The sequence below is a fragment of the Thermobia domestica genome, chromosome 16 (assembly GCF_964235325.1).
Source record: "Thermobia domestica chromosome 16, izTheDome1.hap1.1, whole genome shotgun sequence".
Classification (NCBI taxonomy): Eukaryota; Metazoa; Arthropoda; class Insecta; order Zygentoma; family Lepismatidae; genus Thermobia; species Thermobia domestica.
The window spans coordinates 90,613,274-90,637,976 of record NC_137469.1 but is presented as its reverse complement, the minus strand read 5'-3'; the positions used below and the strand labels follow the sequence as shown (position 1 = coordinate 90,637,976).

The 24,703-nt window shown below is 32.7% G+C and overlaps 1 protein-coding gene across 1 annotated transcript in view; it reads left to right on the top strand.

Moving 5' to 3' along the window:
* Stacl (SH3 and cysteine-rich domain-containing protein) overlaps positions 1–24,703 on the top strand; it is a 426,872-nt gene that overhangs the window by 385,516 nt on the left and 16,653 nt on the right. Inside the window, exons 14-17 of the mRNA XM_081741694.1 lie at positions 1,680–1,823; positions 7,787–7,914; positions 19,951–20,033; positions 23,870–24,059. Coding sequence (XP_081597820.1) covers positions 1,680–1,823; positions 7,787–7,914; positions 19,951–20,033; positions 23,870–24,059 — 545 coding nt within the window. The remainder of the gene's footprint in view (positions 1–1,679; positions 1,824–7,786; positions 7,915–19,950; positions 20,034–23,869; positions 24,060–24,703) is intronic.

Below are 24,703 nucleotides of genomic sequence, written 5' to 3'. Positions count from 1 at the left end.
TACAATGGAGAATTACATCAAAGTAAATACAAAATAAAACAAAATAGACAAATTAAAAAGAAATGGTACATCAAAATATTTCAATCAGATACAAAATTATATGTTATACATGAACTTTAATAATAATAATAATAATAATAATAATAATAATAATAATAATAATAATAATAATAATAATAATAATAATAATAATAATAATAATAATAATAATAAAGCCTTAAGAGACATACTTTATGAACGAATACCTAAGTTAAGGTTAATGACTAACTACAAGCTTATATACTAAAGGTCTTCTGAATTTTCCTGTTAAATAAAGTGGAATCTCATTTGGACTTTCTGTTTATTGTAGAATAGAATTTAAATGAAAAGAGAAAATGCATATGTCATGTTTAGTGTCATATGCAGTTGACATTTCTTTAAAAAATCACTTACGATAGAATTGACTAATTGAAGCTTAGTAGTTTCTGTTTCAAAATCACATTTTCTTGAAGTACTGTAAAACAATATTAAAGTCGGTTCATTAATGCAAAATTTGTTAGAAAATATGGTAATTTTTCTCAACTGAATTGTTTTTGAACGAACGTGTAGAAATAGAGGTAACTACACTTTTAAGAAGATTTGTTGCAATAGCGTTCTTATTGCAAAAATTGAATGTAATAAATAATTTAGAAACAAAAGCAGCTTACTAGGGCATATATGTTGGTGTATATGAGTTGATACCAAAGAATTTTCTATCCCTTGTTTTCTGTCATGTCAAGAGTTTCCTTGTGTTGTAATTCACAGTTCGTTTCACAAGCTGCAATTGATTTTTAGAGTAAAAAGTGTACACATTCAATTTACTAGTATTTGTAGGAAATGAAAAAAAAAAACTATAACTATACCAACATTTAAATTAAATTTGTTTTCCTCTGTTATCTTGTTCTTCAAATAGTTGGCAACTTTGTGACAGAAAGAATCCATTAAGAAGTTCAGTAGATAGTTTGGATGTGAATTTGCACACCCTGTACCTCGCATGTTGTGCTTCACAGCACATATCTATTTCAATACTATGCATACAAATAAATAAATATCAACTGCATCTATGAAATGTGCATAATATGTTCCTGTTTATTGTATTACAGAGATAGTTATTGAAAACGAGTTTTTTTAAATTCTTCCATAAAACTTTTCTACTATTTGTTTATATTATTATTCTTTCATTCTAAACAGATTATTACATTCTTGATTAAAAAAAAAGTACTTTATATAATGAAAACTTCCCAGTAAGTAAAAATATTTAAGATATATTTTTTTATTCTTTCTCTCTCAATTTTTAATTACTATTTGATATATATATTTTTATATTTTTTGACATCGAGAAAAATGTTAACTTTTTACTTTTAATGTTTATATTTTCCTTTTTTCTAACATAATGTAATGTACAAATTAAGTGGCTTTGCCAGATTTTTTTTACTAAGCTTTTCGTGCAATGGTTTATTTGCTTAATTTTATCTTTCTCTCTCTCACACACTCTCTTTTAACAAGTTTGTATTTCAGGTAAAGCGAGAGGACACAGTTTCTCCTAATTCTAGTCTGGTTGTACGTAGTATTTAGAAAAATGAAACACATTGTTAATGTAAATTTTTAATAATAGCTACTATATATGAATGTATTTAACTGACTATTGTGGTTTTTCTTAGCCCCTCACAGTCCACGTCGCCAGAAACTGAACCTTCGAATGAAAAGTTTATCCTTGGACTCACCAGAATCAACCGAGCATGTTCAACGGCGGCGCCATGCGGCAGATGCCCAAAGTAGCCAGTCCTCTTCCTCACATATCCAATGTAAATGCTTACAATATATATGTTCTCTTTATATCGCTGTTATTTACATATATATATATGTTATACACAGCAATTCATTTCCTTTTTTTCTTCGTATGTATCCAGTGTAAGTCTTCTTTGTCTTATCTTTTGCCAGCTGCTTTTAAAATTTACACAAACAAAGTTGTAAGTTACAATGATTTGCAAAAAAGTTTTGTAACTCTACGCTTAATTAGCCACTCTTTATAAGTTACAATGATTTGCAAAAAAGTTTTGTAACTCTACGCTTAATTAGCCACTCAAGATTAACACTTTCGTGCCTAGGCCTGAATGGAATTCCAGATTCCTTTCAGTTTGTGCATTTTTTAAAAATATGTATCTGATAGTAGAAAAAGGACAGCCATACGAAATACGCTTATATGAGAAATAAATTCTTAAATATTCTATTCTAACATGAATACAACCCTTATTAGTACTATTGAGTGGAATTGATACAATACTGTCGAGTTAAACTCGGGCATCATCCGTTTGAATTAGTAAGTTGCTCGGAATCCTGCTTGGGATTAGGGTCGAAAGTGTTAAATTATTGATGGAAATATTTGGGGTAAAAATAGGTTCACGATCATCTAAACGGAAGAAAAGTTACACAATAGCTGCAGCTCACCGATTTATTAAACGAATAGTAAGATCAAGACATTGAAAATGTGCCTCGCATTTGAAATATGATCGGCGCTTGAGAGTTTTAGTTAGCAAAGACAAAAGGTGGAAGGTTAATACAAAAACTATATATTAAAGAAATGAGTAATGATGATACGAGCTGAATTTCCGTAGCACAAGATACATATACGTATATTTCTTGTTTCATTGTCAAATTCTTTTAAAATTTTCGGATTACAGAATTACATTATTAAATGTACGTAGTATTTTGTGGATTTTTTTCATGTAATGTGATCATTGTAACTTACATCATATTTTCATTCTGCTGTTTTATTATATTTTAAAAAAAATCACGTAGCACGAAGTTTTTCGTTCATCGTTCTTTCTTTTAGCTTAAATATATATATATGATGCATCGAGTGAAAACAAAAAGATAGGATCTGCATAGAACAAACACTTATATCTCAACTTTTCGCATGTATTATAGGTACTGTGCATGAGCTCGTGTCATGTTTTTATCAGTTCTTGTTGTTCATAAACAACAGCTGTATTTTTTATTATTGTTATTTTACAGAAGGCTCATAGTCTTTGTAACTTTATAGTGATAGAAACACTAAAATATTTCAGTGTCTTTAGAATGTCAGTGTTATATATATAATTTATAAAAGAACTTTCATAGAAATTACAGACTGTAGTGTATATATGTACCAAAGAAACTATACTAAACTAATAGACTCTATACAACTAAAGGAATTTTAAGTTTTGACTCAATCCCGTTTCAAGGTCACTAGAGTAGAAAAACAAATTTACCTTGCATCTTGAGACTAAATATCAAAACATAGTTTCAGAGCTTCTCCGGTCCCTTTGCTAATGTATTATTTTCTGCTATTTAGAGGTAGAAAATGAGTGTCAATGTATAGTTTTTCTTGGATATTACAGATTTATACAATTCACTTTATTGTTACTAACTACAAGTTCTACTTTTCTGTCAATTAATGATATTTCGGAAGAAATACTTCCCCAATATCAGGATGTGAAACACTTTTCACGTTGCGACAACTTTGCACGTGAGACAGTTTCTCCGTCTTCGGTCATCATATTTAGAAAGTGTGCACTGAACTTACTTATTTGCAAAGATTTTCTATTTAAGCATGGATTTTTACAGATGAACAGAACTTATTCTATCACCATGTTTTAGTTAGTAGCTTAGCAGAAGAAGATATATTCACAAAGAGATAAGGGAAACCCTGAAACCGTGTGTTTTAACATTTAGTCCCAGAATCCAAGGTAAGAATATGTTTTCTTCTATAGTTATACTCGTATTAAATATGCATCCTACAGCATCAGTAGGTAAATATTCATTTTAAATCACTTTCCTTATGCATTGATGCGGCAATTCATCATTTTGTACACGCCTTCTGGAAGCTTTTTATTAATCTTATGGAAGTACCACCTGATTTTGAAATCCGGAAATGAAAAGAAGATAGGTGTACGCAGAATTTCAACAAGGTGGATTCAAATATTCAATCTCATATCCTTACAGAACCAGCCTGATTTTTGTAAACATATCTTAATCCAGTACATATTTATTTTTCCATAATATCTTGCACAAGAGGGGGTAAACACTGAACCCCCTTTTGCGTAGATTACTATTGGGAGGGAATAAATTTAGCAAGTGAAATGAAGATGGAATAACTGTCGTGTTATAGAACGCCTGATTCTACACACAGAAGAAGGGGAAAGCATTGCCTTGTTTAGAAAATCTGTTGTGGTCTCGTAACACCTTCAGTCTTTTGCGCTGAATATCCTTTCTCAACCAACGTACCGTAGAAAAAGTAAAACTTTGTAATTATCAAATATTACAAATTCTCGGTGCAAAACCGAAGTAACATGCTCAGTCCCACATTCATGACTTGGTTTGTCACCGTATAACTTTGTAAATTTTGATAGTCTCCATCCTCATGTTTCTCACCATTCATTTCGAGGATCTTAAGACAATTTCACATGTCACAAAATTTCATTTTTATTTATTTTATTTTTTTTATTTAGAGTTGAAGTGAAATAACAAAATGCCATGAACACATTTTAACAGTAACATGTGATAAATAATTTCGATGCACACAGCTTAAAATCTCGTTGCAGAGGGACTAATATCTAAGTAATTGCCTCTCGGCGCTGCAAGACTATACCTCACTATGTTCCAGGATATGAAACATGTTATACTTTCTTCTGATAAACTCACACAATGTTCAGCATTGAACAAAAGTTTTGCATCTTGCAACGGTCGTCTGTTTCATTAATGATCGTTAATATTTTTAAAAAAAATCTTTAAATATGCTTTAACCTTGTAGAATTTTCTAAAACAATCCTCTCAAGTATACTTCGTTCATTTTCTTTATGTATAGTTTCAGAATCTCAAAGGCTCAGTTTCTTTACCCCGGAACCACAAAACAGCACTCAAATAATGCCAACAGACAACCCTTGCGCTGGCAAACCCATCCGTCTATGCATTCTACGACGCTACCTTATATTTTTCCAAATTGCCAAGCAGAAAGAATTGCAATTTTTATATTACATAAAAAGAAATCCGATTGTCTATAATTATTTTTCCCCCTATTAAAGTATATATTTTACTTTCTCGTAAATCAGATATAGTAAATGTATTTGCTGCGAAACCCAAAGCAATGTAACACAACAAGTATAAACGTCTTCCCTGAACACTAATTAAATATTATAGCAATAGCATAATAAATGCTGTATAAATAGTGACTATTGACTGCAGCAAAGCCAGAGAAATGTACTGTAACAGACATCGTCTCAAATTTTGATAAATGCTGGAATAAATTGCGTAACACAGATTGAATACTATTGCCAATAGAACAATAAATGCGTCTAATACAGTACTGTCTTCGAGACGAGACAAGAAATAAGATTTCCTTGTCTCACCTCGTAAATTTTGTAGGTCACGTCTCGTCTTGCATCTCGAAGATTTTTTCCCTCGTTTCGATTATCGAAACAGCTTTTATGCATGCATCTAACAGAAAACTATTGCTGTTGAAACTCCATAATATAAAATCCATAGAAAGTTGCAACGTACACTTTTCCCTATTATTTCTCAGGCGATCCTTTCGAAATGATACAATATAGTAAAAAGACTTCTGAGTATGTTAAAAACTCTCTCTTAAATACTACAAATACGAATAATTTTATATAAACACCACATAAAATATTAAACTTTTACAGTAAAAATAAGGCAAATATAAAAATTGCAGATTTGTTTTTCAGAAGTAACTAAATTCGTATTCAATATTTATCCTCAAGAGAAAATTGAACACCCCTAATTTCATCTTTATATCCTTAGATAGGATTGTAGCAAAGAAAAGCATACATTTCTTATCCCTTTGAAGTCTGTTTAGCAAAATATATACGCAAAAGTGAGAATTAAAAACCCTAAAATAATGGGTGATCAGTTTTGTCGAACATGATTATTGAACATGATGGAAATATTACCCTTTCCCCGTCTCAATGATGGAATATAATCTTCTAAATTGTGCAAGTTGAAATAAACATTCAGAAATACACCACGCGCTTCAAAGTAACGAAAGTAGTCTCATTATACACTCATTACAAAGTAAGGAAAGCATTGATAATTTTGTTACTTGAAGAAACACTTAAAGATATAAAATTTCTCCTTCAGCTAGTACATAATTTGTATGATATGTTAATATTAACTTTACAATATACTGATATTCATTTCAAATAACTACAAACAATACGTTTACATGGTTACTACCTATAATACATACATTCCATTAATAGTTCTATTAGTACATTACTTCAGTACTCTGATGGACATAAATACTTTTATTATTATTATTATTTAAATGTTTTAAACCTATTTGTACACTAAATAATAAAATTATCTCTTTACTAACTTATTTCAACAAATGAATCAATAAATTTAATTTTTTGATGGCCAACATGTAACACTTTATACACTCCGTACAATTTAACTACATCCAGTTGAGTTAGTTGGTGTTGGAAAGGCGAAAACTTACAGTTAGGTACCTTTTCTGTAGGAGTAAATACGAAGTTATATCTTTAACCTGAAGTGGGATATTTTGAGAAACTGTTTAATGTTAACAGTAATCTTAAGATTGATTTATGAGTTCTATCAACTGAACTATCTCTGAGTACACTGCCACAAATAAAATTCGTAAATTTTGCTATCCATTGATTTAATTAGATTAAGAAGAAACATGTGCTAGCGGCAGGAACGTGTCAAAAATAAATAAGTAACAAAATAAGCCTGGATTTTTTTCTTAAATGAGTGATTTTTTAAATTATATATTACCGATTCAGGATCTTTCATATTACACAGTTGGTAAACTGTTAACAAGCGTTAGTGTTCCCAGAAATAATTAGCATGTCGCGGGTACATCTTGTCAGTTTACGCATCATAGAGCTTTAAAACAATAATTGTTCTACAAATCTACTCGTATTAATTCATCGAATCTCTAGAAGCACTGTCTTTCTCGGAAATGAAATGAAAGAACAAGGTTATTTTAAGATCATACCTCATTCTTCATCTGATGGGCTATTAATTATACGCTGGTAAGTGAAGATATATGCAATGTATATTAAAGTGTTACATTAGGGGGCAACATTATTCTGAGTAAAACGTTATTTATTTCGCAGACATGAATATTTAAGCGTGAAGTCCAGTCCATCCGTACTTTTTATCTGCTGTTGTGATTTTCAGTAGACGAGGATAACAGTATGTGATCACAGATCCTATGAAGAGTTAAAATTATTTAATTATTTTAGATGTCGGATAAAACAACTGCCTGTATGTATTGTACAGAATAAATTATGAGAATGTTAGCTGCTAGTTGTTTCGGCTGCTTTCTTATGTGGTAGCTTCTTTTCTTTGTGCTTTAGAATGTATATTTCTGGCTTTGTTATATATGCTTGTCCTTGCAGTGTATTTTGCTTTCTTGGATAGAGTATATACCTTAAAATAAATAGTAGTCTTAAATTTATCAGTCATTATGAAATTATATTAAATAATATACATGCGTATTATTTAAATGTAATTTAAATCTCTATTCTATAACTGTTAACACCTGTAGACTTTGAGAAAATGAAGCATGTCGAATGAGTTATTTCAATTTAGAGTAAACAGTTAAATAGATACCTTCATAAGTCAGTATTTCAATAAATCACAGAATTTTATAAATAATTCCGAACTTTAAATAAACAAATTAGACATTTCAATAATTAAGGTAATGTTTCATTTTGTAATATTGTATTTTCCCTTGTATTAGCGCCCTCCAGTCCTGTTCACAATCGCCGCCTACTTAGTGCACGAAACATGCGGATGAGTTCCGTTGAGTTACCAGATGACAACGAGAAATCGTTAAGTTCTGCTAGTACGTCACCGTGTCCTTCCCCGGTGAGTATTTCAATGAGTGTTTATGTTGTTACGCAGGGACATCAGTTTCCTCTAAGTAAAACTACACAGAGATAGAAATATAGTATAAATTGTAGTATACTATACTAGCAACTTATTTATTTGTTATTTGTTTCGCTAGCCGCATAGTAATGTACCTTGACCTGCTTTGTACGCATGTGAAATAGTTTTCTATGAAGACCTTAGGTTTCCTCTTGAAAGTTGGAGTTTGGACTTAACGTCAAATTTTCTCAAATAAATAAATAAATAAATAAAATGAAAAACAATAGAAAATATGGCTCACTTAATTAAATGTATTCTAATATATGATTAAAAACAAATTTACGTAATTAAGTAACTAATGAAATCTTCAAGTAACGGATGTACTTCGTGATCTAGAAAGATTCCGGATTTTACAAATAATGATCCAGTGTCAAGTACTACTAATAGTGGTTGTGTTCCGGGTGCTTCTAAATCTAATATTAATACATTACCTTGTCCCATTGCGGAAAGTACTATATAAATGCCTGAGGCTTGGCTACATATATTGGTAAGAAACATCAGATTGCACATGAAGATGATATTTGCTCTGATATCAATAATAGTAGCTACCTTTAAGGTAAAACTACAAATATTACCAACACTAATGGCAATAACAACACACAAGTTTTGCCGATTTTTAACTTGGACAATAAAGAAGATCCTTTACGCATATTTTAAAGTATGTTCCACGAGGTACTCGATCCACGATGGTTAATACATTCGTAGAGATGTTATTTCAAATAACGATTTCAAATAATACAAAAGACTGAATCAACTGTATCTATACCATTATAATTACATGGGCGTATGGGGGGATATTCAAAATTAACAAAAAATTGGCTACTTACCAATGACTCCTCCCTTGAAAAATTTTAAGATTTTGACGTTTCGGAACTCTCAGCTGGTTCCTTCCTCAGTGGTAAGGTAAAAAGGATTAAAACGGAAAGGAGATAAATGGAGTAAAAACAGGAATACATACCACTATATAAAAGTAACGTACAAAAAAGATCCTGAGATGAACAGAGGAGAGTGAAAAAGAGAATGAATTGAATAAAAAGAACGCGGTGTCTATGTTAGGCCACTATTGCCAGAAAGCAGGTTAAGGTAATAGGTTCAGCAAAATCAAAAAAACAACGGGAAATTAAAGAATCATTCTTTATTCATAAATACAAACCTGCATTGAACCTTGATACTGGCAACATTGATCGAACTTGGGTACCTACCTTTGATGCATACTTTGGATCTGGCAATAGTGGCCTAACATGGACACCGCGTTCTTTTTATTCAGTTCATTCTCTTTTTCACTCTGCTCTGTTCATCTCAGGATCTTTTTTGCACGTTACTTTTATATAGTGGTATGTATTCCTGTTTTTACTCCTTTTATCTCCTTTCCGTTTTAATCCTTTTTACCTTACCACTGAGGAAGGAACCAGCTGAGAGTTCCGAAACGTCATTGGAGTCATTGGTAAGTAGCCAATTTTTTGTTACTGTGTCTATACCAATTTGTTCCTTTAAGTGCTTCCAAACAATCAGGTAATATTAAGAATCTTACTTTTTGGATGAAGCAACGAATTTACCTCTGGTGCAATATCGGTTATAACGCCTTCACCTGACCTTCAATGAAGATATAGAAATCTAATTTCCACACCAATATTTTTTTTAAAAAAGGGAAACTTTACATTGCAAACGCTTACAAGAAAGTTTAACTTAAAAAAACGTAGACAAACGTGGGCGTAAGTGACAACTTAACCAACGCATTTCGCACACATCTTCCTTTTGCCAAATTTGCGATTCTCCAACTTTGATATGTTAACACAGTGTGGCGGCACCCTACACCTTCTTTCTCGTATGTGCTACGAATCAAGGTTGCCAGCTTTGTGAAAAAAGTTTCATATTCTAAAACAAATAAAGAGATACAACAGAACAGAAAAGATATATATAAGAGAATCTCCGCTTTTCCATTTTTACAAACAACACATTAGATAAATCACATATTTCAGTATTACAGAACGAATTAATGTCCAAGGTTAGATGGTTTAGTAGTTTTTTTTTTTTTTTTTTTTTTGTTAAATTGTTTTTCGTAATTTGTTCAACTATGATATTTCGTAAACTATTTTACTGAAAAATTATAAGTAATGCAAATTTGTAATTATACCTAGAAGTGTCAGAGAAACTTAGGCAGTTACTGATATCACCTTTCTGCTCAGGGGACCGGACCTTTTTAACACAACTACCCGCATCCAACAACTCCATGTTTAAAAGGGAAATAGAAGGGACCCGAGCTTAAAACTTCAGGAACCCATTTCTGAAGCTTCGAGTCCCAAGTCCCATTTCTGACTTCACCGATGTGTAATGGGGACCCGGACATTTCCAACGCTACCATACAAGTCCAAGAACTTCATGTTTAATAGTCGAATAGAAGGAATTCAAGCCCAAAACTTCAGGACTCCCTTCGTGGGGCCTCCGGGCCAGAGCCCGATTTCTGACATCTCCGCTGTGCTCAGGAGACCCGGACCTTTCCAACGCCACTACAGCTCCATGTTTAATAGTCGAATAGAAGGGTCCGAAAACTTTGGGACCCCATTTGTACAGCTTCAGGGTCCGGCGTCGATTTCTGACATTGTTATGCTCAGAGAATCCGGACCTTTCCAAAGCCACCATGCGCGTCCACCAACTACATATTTAACACGGTTTCCCTACCGTATGAGGATTTTATTGGAATTTTCTCCATGCTCTTTATGTGGTCAGAATGTGATAATTATATGCTAAAAATTTAGATAAATTGCGAAATATGATTCGTTACATTAAAGAGAATAATGTTTTAATAAATAGAATCGCCAACCTGGTCCTGTTTGAGACCCATAAGTCATTGAGAACTCGGAATGTAAATACTTAAGGCTTCATAGCTCGAAAATTAAAGACCAAGAGAAAAGCTTGAGCAATTATACACAAACATTATTCATTCTGTCGAAATATCTATGTTAAATAATCTTGGAACGCCTGCACAATAAATATCATAAGTTTAATATTATATCACCATTGGAAGGATTTTAAACCAGAATCAAAGGTCTCTTTGAAAGTTCATTGTGTGAGTACTGTACGATTCCAAAATATGGGTATTTAGATAGGTAGATAGAATTAGAGTTTAGCGTCCCTTTCAGCATCTAGACTATATGAGACATGGACCTGCAGCTTAAAGAATTCGAAACACATGAGCTCCTACCGGGTATCGAATCCGGATCTCCCGCACCGAAGACGCATGGATATTTAGAAGGGACCCGAGCTTAAAACTTCAGGAACCCATTGAGTATAATTTCTCAATCCATTCTTTCTAGGTTCCGTTTAAGTCCAGCTAGATTACCTTATGCTCCTCAGCTTTCGATAGTTTCTAACCCTAAAACGGCATTATTTGTGCCGATTTATCACATTTTTTTTTCATTCAGTATAATAAATTATGTCCGAAATTTGTCATCACTACTTTAAACCATCTGGATTTTCTTCAGATTTTATTTTACTTATGATACAGACATGTATCGAGAAACTGTGATGCAGATTTGATAGAGCTTGTAGATAAGCCTGCTGATTTTTCATTTTCCAAACATTATAAGTACTTTCTTGAAGAAGTTAGAATGAATGAGTTGTATGTCACCTCACAGAACAAACTCAATATATGCTACTCTTGTCTCGACACATTTAAATATCCAATTTGTTGCTATCCTGACATTTAAGACCTTAATTTTAGTTATATTGCATCAAAACTTCCTAGGGAAGTTCAAATGGCGTGAGGTTAAGCTCTAGGAATATTACCAATCTTACTTAGTTCAAATTTTAATTCTTGTACTTTCAACCTTTCGCCTTTTTCCTAAAACCTTTTTCTCGAAAAATAAAGATAGATATAAAAGAAATAAAGATATTAAGGAAGATAAAAATAACGGACCCACCGAGGAAGAGCAGTATAGATATATTTTGCACAGTATATTGCTTTGGCTCATCCATTAAGTTATGGTTTAGCTCTCTATAGAATGGCGGTGTCAGGTAATGATTTCTTTCGTAAGTTACCAGCTCATGTTGGTGTTTCGACTATTCCATTACTCAATGTATATTTTAAAGATTATTTCTCATTTTTTTTATTTAACCAATGTTTTTCTATGTTGAGTTTTGGCTGTTGTAAATAATAAACACATTTTCAGAAACCGTCGGATTTCATTTATGACCTAAAATACAATTCTTGAGTCTAATATTGAGTTGTGTTCCCTTTAAATGTTTCAAGGCAAAACCAAAGTCTTATTTCTGCATCTTTAAGATGTTCTTTGACATGTACTTTTTTTTTTCATGCCTATATTACCCTTCTCGCAAGAGTATCGTATCTTCTGCCTGTAGTTTTTTTATCGGACCTGTATCCTAAATTTGATTTTTTAAAATTTTGTCCAAAGTTTGAGAGGTTTGGTATTACTTGTAATCCATATTTTGAAAGTACTCTATTCTACATAATCTTCAATCTGGAAATATATTATATGGGTAGTCGGTTACTAAGTCAAATCAACGGGAAAACATTTTATATAAGCTTAAAGATCTTCTTCATTGGAATCACACTTAAGAAAAAATAAACTATTTGTCAATAACTTAAGTAGATATTCTGTATTGATTATTAAGGATGGTAGCGAAAATGAATACCATATATCTGCTTTACTAAATTGGTATAATAGGTAAAAAGGAATCTTGGAATCAACAGATCTGAAATCAAAATAGTTGTAGGGGTATTGGTTAGACTACCTATCCAGTTTGATGACTGTTGAATAAGATACTTATGTAGTACGGATTATAAGTAGCAATCAAAAAAAGGAAATTTTGGTCAAGTAGTTATTAAATTTATTAGTTATTATATCGATTTTAATAAAAAAAAATATGAGGGTTCCTACACTATCAAAAATATGTTCGTGTATGAGATATAATGCAATTTGAATGACAAAGAGAAATTTTAAAAATATAGAGTGAAAGAGCATCTAAAGAATACGAAAGTAAAACATTAAGTTTAAGGTCCTTTGAAATATGTAAAAGAAACACAATTCAATATCATGGACAGGGCTGCCCCAGGCAATTTGCAACCCCGTTAAGTGGCATCATTTATCGCCCTCTTTTTCCAGAAAGAACAAATATTAAAAGCCATGATTTTAAGTATGCTACCCCTTCATGAACAACAAAGGGGAGGGAAAGTGCACTCGCACCCAGAAAGGTCTAAACACTACAAATACAATCTCGTTGTGCCTGCTTTCTTTTTCTTTAAATAATAATTTATTATGTTAGTGAAAGATAAAGCAAACATACTTACAGAGGAAAGACGGTAGTTCTTTTTATAGAATTCAATATCAAGCTTCAATCTCAATATATCAGTTTGCAATTCCAGTGCAACTAGCTCTTTTATCTTTATTTCTTTGTTTTCCTTCTACATCTGTTAAAAAAAATAATAAAAAATACAACTTGATCTTGAAGCTTTGCTGGCGTCTACTATTAATCCAATGTTCTCGGGATTGCTGCCAGAGTAGGTGTTGCTGTGCTGAGCTTTCGTTACCATACAGTGGCAACATCTTCAGAGCTATGTGATAAGGAACTTGCTTGTGATAAAGACAAGACTAGTTTTCATGTCAACACTGTGATATATAACTAAACGAAACAGGTGTTCGCTACTGTTAGAGGATTGAATTCTTATATTTGACAACAGTCAAGAAATTTACGCTGAGCAGCCATTCATTGTTTGTCCATTTGCGTTAATACTGTCCTTGTAACATTAAAGTAATGTTACCTAAACTGATTTATGAACATAGTATTCAAATAGGAGGTCAGCTTAGTAAATATAATTACCATCATCATAAAGTCTGTTTCCAACAAGAAATGTTTGTTTTAAATAATATAGTTATGACAGATTTTTCCACTCCTCAAAATTTGCCGCCCCCTGTAAATGCACGTGTTGCTAGCACTTATGGTAGAGCTAGCCCTGATTATGGATTCAAGAATTTTGTTAGAAATCATAAACGAAATTCAATAGTTTTTAAAATTTGTTTATTCTTTTAAGCAGGCAAATCCAGCATAAGTAAAGGTTGATTAAATAAAAGGTAGGAAACTGTTATTTTTAAAAAATCGTTGAATACTGGTGTAATAAGAAACTCAACACGAGTTAACAATCTTCACTCCACAAACAAAAGAACCTCTCCATTCCAAAGTGAGCTACACCCTCACTTAACGAATGAAACACAGCAATATACTGGACAACGTGACTCTACATGGCTTTTCTTCAGTGAATCCGTTTCTTTTAATTTCCTTCATGGTTTTAAGTCTTTTACTCCTGTTATCCTTCTTAAACAAGACAGAGGAAAACTGAAAGCTTGAAAGCGTAGGAAGCATTCAGAAACTACTATTTGAAGTAAATCTCTGCAGTTTTAACTGTCAAATTCTCTTTCAGGTAATGTCTAGTACTGAGGCGTAGAGAATTTCCCATTTGTTTCACAGTTTATCTTCTTTTAGCATTGATCACTCTTCCTTTGTAATTAGAAGTCAATAATCAACCTTGCCGTACAAACGCATAGCATACTTGAATTAAATCTCAAGTTCATTAAAACACCAACCTTGTTTTCCTATTCGTGTTTTTTAATGATTAAGAAAGAATTGCAGCCCCTTTGCAACAATGTACACATCTATGATCTCATAATTAAAGAAGTCTGTTCAAGAATACTTCCTAGCAGCACATAGTTTTGTGTATTGGGTGGAAAAAAATAATAATTTTGTGTGGATTTCTATGTCGCTTAACGGATTGTGTGACCACACAATGCATACAGTTCAGAAGAATTCATAATGGATTGATGTAACATAATCTGTTAAAACGGCATTCGTTTTACTTTCCTTTTCTAATTCCATTCCATAGAAACCGATGTCAACACTGAGTTGTAATTTATATTGAAGAAACTATAGCAATAGAAAGGTTTAGTTGATAACTGACCTTTTTTTTATGATCCGCGGGTTTCCGTTTTAATATGTGTTTCTTCTCTTGATTCTTTGTCGTAGACTTTTTAAAAAAATATTTTGGTAAAAGAGACTTCATGTTTTGATTGAATCGACAGAAGGAAAATTATTTTCCTTTCTTGATACAAGAGAACAGCATTTGCTTTACTTTTTCCAACTTTATGAAATTTCATTGTTTTCTTATTGATGACAAAATATCTTTTTGTTATTGTGGTTAAGAATACTTTGGTTTTTGGACTACGTATATTGTTACTAAACGCTTCTTTTTCTTTCGTGCGAAAATTTTCACACACGTTTCGTGGATTTTTTTTTTAAATTTTCCTACACTTCCCATGCAAACACCGAGTCGATGCAAACACTATATGAAAATATGTTTGACTGTAAATACATAAGTTGTTCAGGGTAGCTGTAAGAAACGGTACGTAACATAGAATAGGTAGGAAAAAAAAACATTATTTCGGACGATTTATTCTTTTATTCTTTTTTGGACTATAATTATCCCTTCGAATGATACTAGAAGATGTTGCATAGCACAATCCAATATATTTCATGAGGTTACTTGCGAGTCATTTGATTAAGTTGGAGAACCAAAACTAGCGCCTTTACCGGGAGAAAAGGGATTTTTCAGGGTTTTTATTTAGGAAAAATTTTCCAGTAGCGTTCTTTTTCTTCCAAACACCGAGTCATATGAAAAACGTTCAGTTTTTAACAAAACGCGATATAGTATATACGCCTTCTATAAATATACGTCAAGAGGTATAGAATTAATAGTATTATATTCGCTCATTGAAAATAAATACTGACAAACAATGGTTTCCTTCATGACAGGTAATATAGGATATACCCTAAACGAAAGCAGATAATGTTATAAAAATTGCAGGTATTATTACATACATATCGAATTGCTTTTGTAAATTTAGCCTTAAGAAAATTAAAAGGGAAATTTTGCAAAAATGCCTCCATTATTTCTGACAGAAAAGTCATACCGACAAATAAATAGGATATTTATGAGGAGGCATATTTTAATACAAATAAACCAAGGTATAAATCATTATTCTGCACTTATTACAGTAATAGTTAAGTACGTCTAAATAAATCAGAAAGAAAAATCTTAAATAAATCAAGAAACTTTAAAAGAGTTAAAAAACACGATAAAATACAAAATTTTGCTTCTATTTATATTTTGAATATTTTAATACTCTTAAACTTTCTAATGTCAATAAATTATTCCCAAAGCATTGAAAGGAACAGAAAGAAATTAAAGATTTATAACGATAGTTTGTTACGCAAATTTGAAACAAAAAAGGACAGGACAATGTAACGAACTACTTAACGTTTTCTGTTCCTCATTTTCTGTTCTTTTTTTCCCCTTCACGCCCTCCCAGTTTCTCTCTTGTGAGTACGAAATAATTAATGATCGAAAAATTATATATATTGTTAGTAATTACATGTTTCATACTCAGATAACTACGTAAATAACTTGTATTTTAATTTTTGTGCTCAGGATAGCATAATGGTATATATTTATGTACACTCATGTCTAAAATGGTTGTCGTATGTCTATAACTGTCTTCTTGTAAGAATATATTTTGATAATGATTTTGCAGGGTACTTTTAATACTGATACTATGTGTATAATCGGGAAATGTATATTTATAATAAATTTCATAGGAAAAGAATTATAAATATGAAAATTAGAATGAGTAAAACAAAATGTACAAGAAATGTACAAGAAAGTTTTATTTTCGTTTTATTGTTCTTGTTTACTGCTCTTTTGACATGAAATTTGCCACATATATGTCTTTGCCAATTATACACATACCAACATTATAAGAAATACCGGGCAAATTCGTTATCAAATTAAATTCCTACAACAACATATTTATAGACATGCGACATTAATTTTGGACATGAGTGTACATGAAAAATCAATAAACTTCTGAATAAATTAATTTTTTCAATTTATGTGTAAAAAATACTTACATGATTGTTCAAGTCTTATTTTCTATTATATTTAAAGTAGAAGTGAGGTATTGGAAAAATCAGTTATTGTCTTGTTCCTCAAATATGATATCCTCTATTATTCCATAGCTGGAACTGGTGGTGTGATCTTGCAATCCATTATTATTATTATTATTATTATTATTATTATTATTATTATTATTATTATTATTATTAGTTTAATGTTCTATGATTATGCACTGAGGCTAAAACAGACGGTGATTATGATAGTGAACGAAATGGTAGAATGGAGAAAGTGAGAGGAAATGGAAAAACCTCGAGAAAACTCACGCTCATGGTGTTTGTCTACCACAAAACACACTTAGCGCGAGCTGGGATCTAACTAGGAACTCAGAAATGAACGCTCTGCCACTGAACCACCGCGGACTTTCAGTTATGTTGAAGCATGGAGGCGAGATAGTGTGGTGAGGATCCCCTGTACTGTGAGAGTCGACAATGCATGATGGTCTGTGCAACCACCAACTGCACTAAATTCAAATCCCGTACGTGGTTTGGAGTCCACCTTAACAATGTTGAATACCAGCGCCATCTTTGTTTTTAACCTATATGGGTTTGACTTATGTGGAATTTTTTCTGTTTTCTTTGAAATGAAATTAAATTTTAATGGTTTGGTTTTTACTGATCTCTTACCTCTACATTACTCATCTCTTCTTCAAATTTATTTAAATGTCCTTTGTTTCGTTAAAATTAAAGTTTGTAATATAATAATTTTAATATTTAGGAATTAATTTAGTTTAAGTAATATTAAATTCACATATAACATAAATGCGTTTCGACAAAGCAATGTACCTTTAACAAGTGTTGGAGAAGAAATGAGTAAAATTACGTAATTGAAATTCCAGTTATTTAAAAAAAATGGAACAATGATTTTCCTTATAAGCTAATGGGCTAAAAAAATAAAGATGTGTAGGTACTCAACGTTTACTGTTTCAGGCACTCAACGCCATTAATAGTAAATCCTGTCTTTCATAACTTGGCTGTTGCATAAGACATAAGAACTCAAACTCATTTTTGCTCAGTCTTTACTTCTACCATTTCTTCAAATATTGTTTCCATAGATTTTTGTGTAGTGATATTCTGCGGGTCATGTCCCATCTTCTTAGTGTTTTGTCCTTTTGCTTGAAATCGTCTCCTCTTTTGTATTGGTTACACATTCTTCCACCATAGCATTCAAAATGGTTGACAATGACACGAGGCTGGTACACTTTCTAATATTATTCTCTTTCTTTTCCTGCCCGTTTGTAACCAAGTGGTTAATGTGCGTAGTTTATATGTATGTAGTGCAAATTCAATCGCCGGTAGGGCCACTAAACTTTTGACAAAACCTTCAGTATTAGTTTGAATCGCATTTCAAGCAGTAGGTCTTAGACTGAAACGAGAGTCTAAATTTCAGTGAAGTTTTTCTTTATTTCTTTGTTTTTTTCTTTTCTGCACTTTGTAACGAGCCGTTCGAGTTCTGAAAGCTAAGCGCGTTTCTGTTTACAGATATAGGGTGTTGCGGTCAAATCTCCCTAAATTTCAATTAATCTTACAAAAGAAAATATAAATGATAAGGGAATGAAATTTCAGAGAATTCAAGAAAAACATAAATTTTATTTTCCATACACTAATATGCATCTACATTCGCCCCATTAGTAGCACAAACAATATCCAGTGTTTGTTCAACTTCTTTCCGTTATTTCTTCAACGTGTCCTCCGTTACTGTTGCAATTATATCGCGGATTCGGGTTCGTAATTCTGGATGTTATTTACTGGTGTCGCAAACACAAGATTCTTGACGTAAACCTAGAGGAAGAAGTGCAGTGGATTCAAGTCCGATGAACGTAACGGCCACCATATCGGTTCACCGCATGAATCCAGCGCTTACGAAATGTCGAATTGAGGGACTTCCGATTATCCAGACTTTAGTCTGGAGGAAGCCCTATTGTGTTGGAAAATAATGTAAGGTTAAACAGTAACTACCTGGGAATGCATGAATATTCCAACAAGTCTAAGTACACAGGTTCTGTTACTGTATCTTCATTTTAAAAAATCGGACCGATGATTCTGTCCTTCATTAGACCACATCAAACATTCAATTTTGGGTTACTGCGGACATGTTCTCTGCACACATGTGGGATTTCAGATCCTCAGATTCGTATTTTGTGCCAATTGGTAACCTCCGACACGTGAAACATTGTTTCGTCTGAAAATAGGACATTATCAAAGAAGTGAGAATTCATGTAGATACGCTGCATGTCGATTCAGGTCCATACCAAATTCTTTGCGACGTGACTTGTCATCTGGCTTCAATTGCTACAAATCTGCACTTTATACGGATACAATCGAAGGTGCTTGTGCAAAACTCGCTACACTACTGTCGGAGGCACATTGAATTGCCTAGATGTCTAGTGGATGGATTTACTGGGGCTTCTCTGAAACCCCACTCGAATTTCTTCCACCTTTCCACGATGACAAGCTTCACCAGAGTATTGTAGGACACCGCCAGTTGGTATAAACTTATAGAATCACAGATTAATTGATTTAGCATCAAGTACAAGTCCTCCGTACACTCGTCTAAAATTTCGTTGCGTCCAAATCACAGATTTTGTCTCAACATACCACGCCATTGCTTGCACTCATTGTTGAACAATCACCATTCTTATTTATGTGACTGTGGCGCTGCAAAGGTAACAAACAGACAACTTTAAGTCATGAAAACAACACTTGAAGACCTGGCCTTTCATTTAGTTCAGTTATTTCACAATTCATCATATTTCGTTCACTGTAATTAATTGAAATTAAGGAGATTTGAACGGAACACGCTGAATATTTTTATATAGTTTTATAGTTTAACCTCTTTTCTATTTAATTTTTACACCCAAGAGTAAGAAATTCAAACTGGAAAGATAAGTGTTTATTTTTAGGTTGTTTACTGTTTTATTTCGTTAAAAATCTTCATATATTGTACTTCTTTTTCAGAAGCCACATCGTTTGTTACCAACCAATCTTTATGTAGTACTTTACAACTTTAAGTCACGCCATCCGGATGAGCTGGACCTCAAGTAAGTATGCTCTCTCTATTTTACTTGAGAATTGAGAAACGAGTAGTTCTTAATTATTGTGTTATATAATTGAATGGATATTATGCTCCAAATACAATTATTTAGTGAGAACTGTTATCTAGAAATTATACTTAAATATGATTTTAATACATTTTTTTATTGAGATTATGAAACTAAGGAGCTTGAATATAATGTGAAAATACACTGAATGTTGCATATATATATATGCAACAGATAGAAACTAGAATATTTTTGAACTATGTTCTGAAATTAAACATTTGTAGATCCTCTGTACTAACGTTATGTGGTGAAAATGAATTAAGCATTATATTGGTAGATAGCAAATGTTTCTGTTTGAGGCATTAGCTTTATATGCTCCGAATAACAAAAAAGAAAGGTTATTTATTTATTAGTTAAGTTGTTTGGGTTTTCTGATGGACGTTTATGACTTTAATTGAATAAAATGACAGGTTTAATTTATTCTAAAGTAAGAAATTCCCTCACGTGTTACTGTATGTAATATTTTGCGTTGTTTCTTCTGCATTTTTCATATGAAATGCATCTGAACCCGATATTTTGCACAAAATTTGAACGTCTTGTATGGACATCTTAGGGAAGCAAAACCTCCACTCCATTTTCTTCCATTCTGTGCTAAACATTTAAAAACACTGAAATATGTGTTTAATTATTTTAGATTAAAGTCAAAACAGTAAATTTTATGTCCCTATCCTTAAGGGATCCTGAGATAAATATATCTTATGATAATGATTGCAACAGACACCTCTTTTTCTTCTCTTCTAGGGCATATATATATATATAAGAATGAACCTGTATTTAAATGTTTTAAATGAAGGGTTCAACACGAAATTTTATGTCTTTTAACTTAGGAGATTCCAAAATATGGACATCTTATTATAATAATTGCAACCCTTACCGCTCTTTCTTCCCACATTTTTTCTTCCCTTTTAGAACAAATATCAAGGAACATTGAAACCTGTGTTAAATTATTTTAAATTAAAAGTAAAAATACCAAGGTTCATGTCCCTAACACTAAGAAATCCCCAAATATGATCATCTTATTATAATAAGGCCATCTTATTATAATAATTGTAACCCCACCCTAAGAATTTTACTTTCTCATTCCCTTTTCTTCCCTTGTAAGTCAGATATTTTAAAAAAAATGCTGGAACACGCGCCAAATTATTTTAAATTAGAAACTCTTACACCAAATTTCTTATCTCTAACCTTCAGAGATTCCTAGATATGAACATTGTAATATGATAATTGCCTCCCCTACTTTCTTTCCTTCCAAGTCGAATTTCCAACATCTTTTTCTTCTCTAGTTGTACTTCACGTCAAATCTATGCACTGTCCAAATGTAAAGTTTCTACCTTAAGCAGTTTGGCCTGGACGTTGATCAGTCAGGCCGTCACTCATTCACTCAGGACTTCTTCTCTTTTATATAGAGACTAGTCTTTTGGCTAGCTGGGGCTCCGCCCCCAGACCCCCGCGTTTGTTGCTCAGCCTACGGTCTCGCATCTCTCAGATATCAGAAGTTGCATCAAGAGTGAATTTTGTCCATTTGCTCTTTAATTACATTTCCAGAATTTGGAACAGCTGGGAGCTTCGCCCTCTGACCCTTACGTTTACTCGGCCTACGGCCTTGCACTTCTTAAATCTAAAGTTCTACCAAATTTCAAGTTTTTTTCCCTATTTCAACTATCTAAAAGATAAGATTTTGTATTTCAAGAAAACGCTCATTTAAGTAACATGGGAATTTCTTCATCCCTCCTTTAGACCCCCTAAAAATTAAAAATATTCACTTTTGGCAATTTTTCTGTTGGTTAGTCTCGGAAAGCTACGATAATGCCAAATTTCAACTTTCCACGTCAACCTGAAGCACCCCTTTAATTTATGTCAGCTCATGTAGTTTTACCGACTATGCAATGAAATACATAAGACAGGGGAGTGGCCAAAAGACTTCCAGAAGACGATCATGATACCGATGGCTAAGAAATCGAACCCAAAGAGATGTGAGGATTCATCTATTAGGAACTATTAGTCTCATATCTCATGCAGCTAAAATTTTGCTCCGAATACTGAACAGAAGATTATAAGGAAGAACAAATAAAGAAGTTGAGAAGGAGCAGTTCGGGTTCAGAAGAGGTAAGGGCACAAGAGATGCTATTGGATTATTAAGGGCGATCGGTGAAAGATTTATAGAAAAAGGGAAAGAGGTGTATGTTGTATTTATCGATCTAGAAAAGGCTTTTGACCGCATGAATTGGGAATTGTTATTGGGAGTTCTAAAGAAGATAGGGTTGGAATGGAAAGATCGAAGACTCATAAGAAACTTATACATGAACCAACAAGTAAGTATTAGGATAGGGGAAGAACTGACGGAGCAGAGTGCAATTGGAAGGGGAGTTAGACAAGGCTACTACCTCTCGCCAACACTATTTAATGTCTATCTAGAAGAGATAGTGAAAAAGAGTTTACATGATAATGACGGCATTTCGGTAAGAGGTAGAATGATTAAATGCATAAGATTTGCAGACAATATGGCGCTTGTTGCAGAATCTGAAAAGGAAATCAATAAAATGTTAGAAAACCTGAGGATGGGCTTTGAAGAATATGGGATGAAAAAAAATGTTAGAAAAACAAAAATCATGGTGATTCGAACGAAGAGGTCTGTGTCAAATATAAAAGTGAGAGGGGAGCAATTAGAACAAGTGAATAGTTTTCGATATCTGGGTAGTATTCTTAGTAATAACATGAAGTGCAAACGTGAAATAAAAGCAAGGATAGGAATGGCGAAAGAAGCCTTTAGGAGGAAGAAAAATCTGTTTTGTGGGATCTTAAATAAAAAGTTGAGAAAAAGACTCATAAAATGCTTCGTGTGGAGTGTTGTACTGTATGGGGCGGAAACGTGGACATTACGTATAAGTGATTAAAAACGACTGGAAAGCATTCGAAATGTGGGTGTGGAGAAGGATGGAAAGAATTAGTTGGGTCGAGCGTAAAACGAATGAGTGTGTGTTAGAAATGGTGAGGGAGAAAAGAACACTTTTAGATATTGTTAAGAAGAGGAAGAGAAACTGGTTGGGACATTGCCTAAGAAGAAATTGTATCATGAGGGACGTCATAGAGGGTATGGTAGCGAGAAAGAGAGGCAGAGGGCGAAGGAGACTACAATTAATGGATGATATAAAAACAGAAAGATCATACGTGAAGACGAAGAGATTAGCGGAGGACCGTGGAGCATGGAAGCTTCTCAGCTGCTGCAAGTGACCTGCCAGTAAGGGCAGAATACCTATGATGATGATGACATGTAGTTTTATATATAGTTAAGATTTAAGGTGATTTAAAAGAATTATAAAAGAATATTTTATATTATCATCAAAAACTACAAATTAATAAGGGTGACTGTATATGCTAGAATTTGGAATTAAAAGGTAAACTAACATTAGGAAGGTGTTTCTTGTGACGACTTAATGACTACGGTTCCTAGTTTGTATGTCACAGATTCTTTGTTATTAACATCTCATATTAAAGCTTATATGTTGAATTATTATTAGCACATACCGATTTAGAAATATAAGCGAGATCTTCCAACTCAACTAGTCTTTAGATTTAGTGAATATATTTTTAGTCATATTCTATAATAAACAGAACCTGCCACTTTATTTAAAGTCATTAACGTTCATCATATTTTAAAAATACTTACGCTGTATAAGAAACTTACTGTTATTTATAAATGCTATCACAGAATGTGAAATATTTGTTCTAATTAGCACTGAATTGTCATTAATAAATTACATTTTTATTTATTTCAGAGCTGGATATAAAGTGACTGTGATTGATACGACTGACCCCGACTGGTGGAAAGGCAAGTGCCTCGGTCGTGTAGGTTATTTCCCTTCAAAGTATGTGACCAAATTACAACCAGGAGAACGACCCCTTCAGGTAACCCACAATCTGCAGGTTTCTGATGGGGATAACGGACTCAAGTTGCTACGAGATCAAGTAAGTATTGATTCATTCTTCAGGTTGCCATACTCAACGGTATAGAAAAAATCGTAGCTCCCTTCCTTGTTTTCATATTCAAGGAAAAAGCAACCTACACACTGCTACAACTTGTATGCAGCGTATATTTTCTTCACTAGAATAAGAGCCAAAATCGTAATTAAGTTGTGTATAGGTGAACGGAAAATGTTCTAAATATATGTATTGGAATCAGAACCGTAATAATCGACAGTGCGAACGGTCCACAGAAGTCCCGTACTCACTGTTTAAAGCTCATATTACTTATTACTAAATACTTAAATTACCCTGTTATTCATTTTATGTATGTGAGATGCATTTTATGCATTTTAAAATTTCAGATAGTAGTGTACCTGTTTTGATCCTCCGCCAGTTGTTAAAATGGAAATAATGTTCTAAAAGTAAAAATTGTTTTATTAAGTAATTGGAACAGTTTGCGTTGTACAATACACAATATTTTACAGATACCCTAGTAGGCTGGACTATTGAATGCAGATAACGAAAGAGTCACTGAAACGATGACGAAACCGATCATAAATATTTTATTATGATAATTAATTATTCCCCTTAAATTTTTGTCCTGTCTGCAAATTACAGCGCAGATAATGACAAAGACTATGACGTCG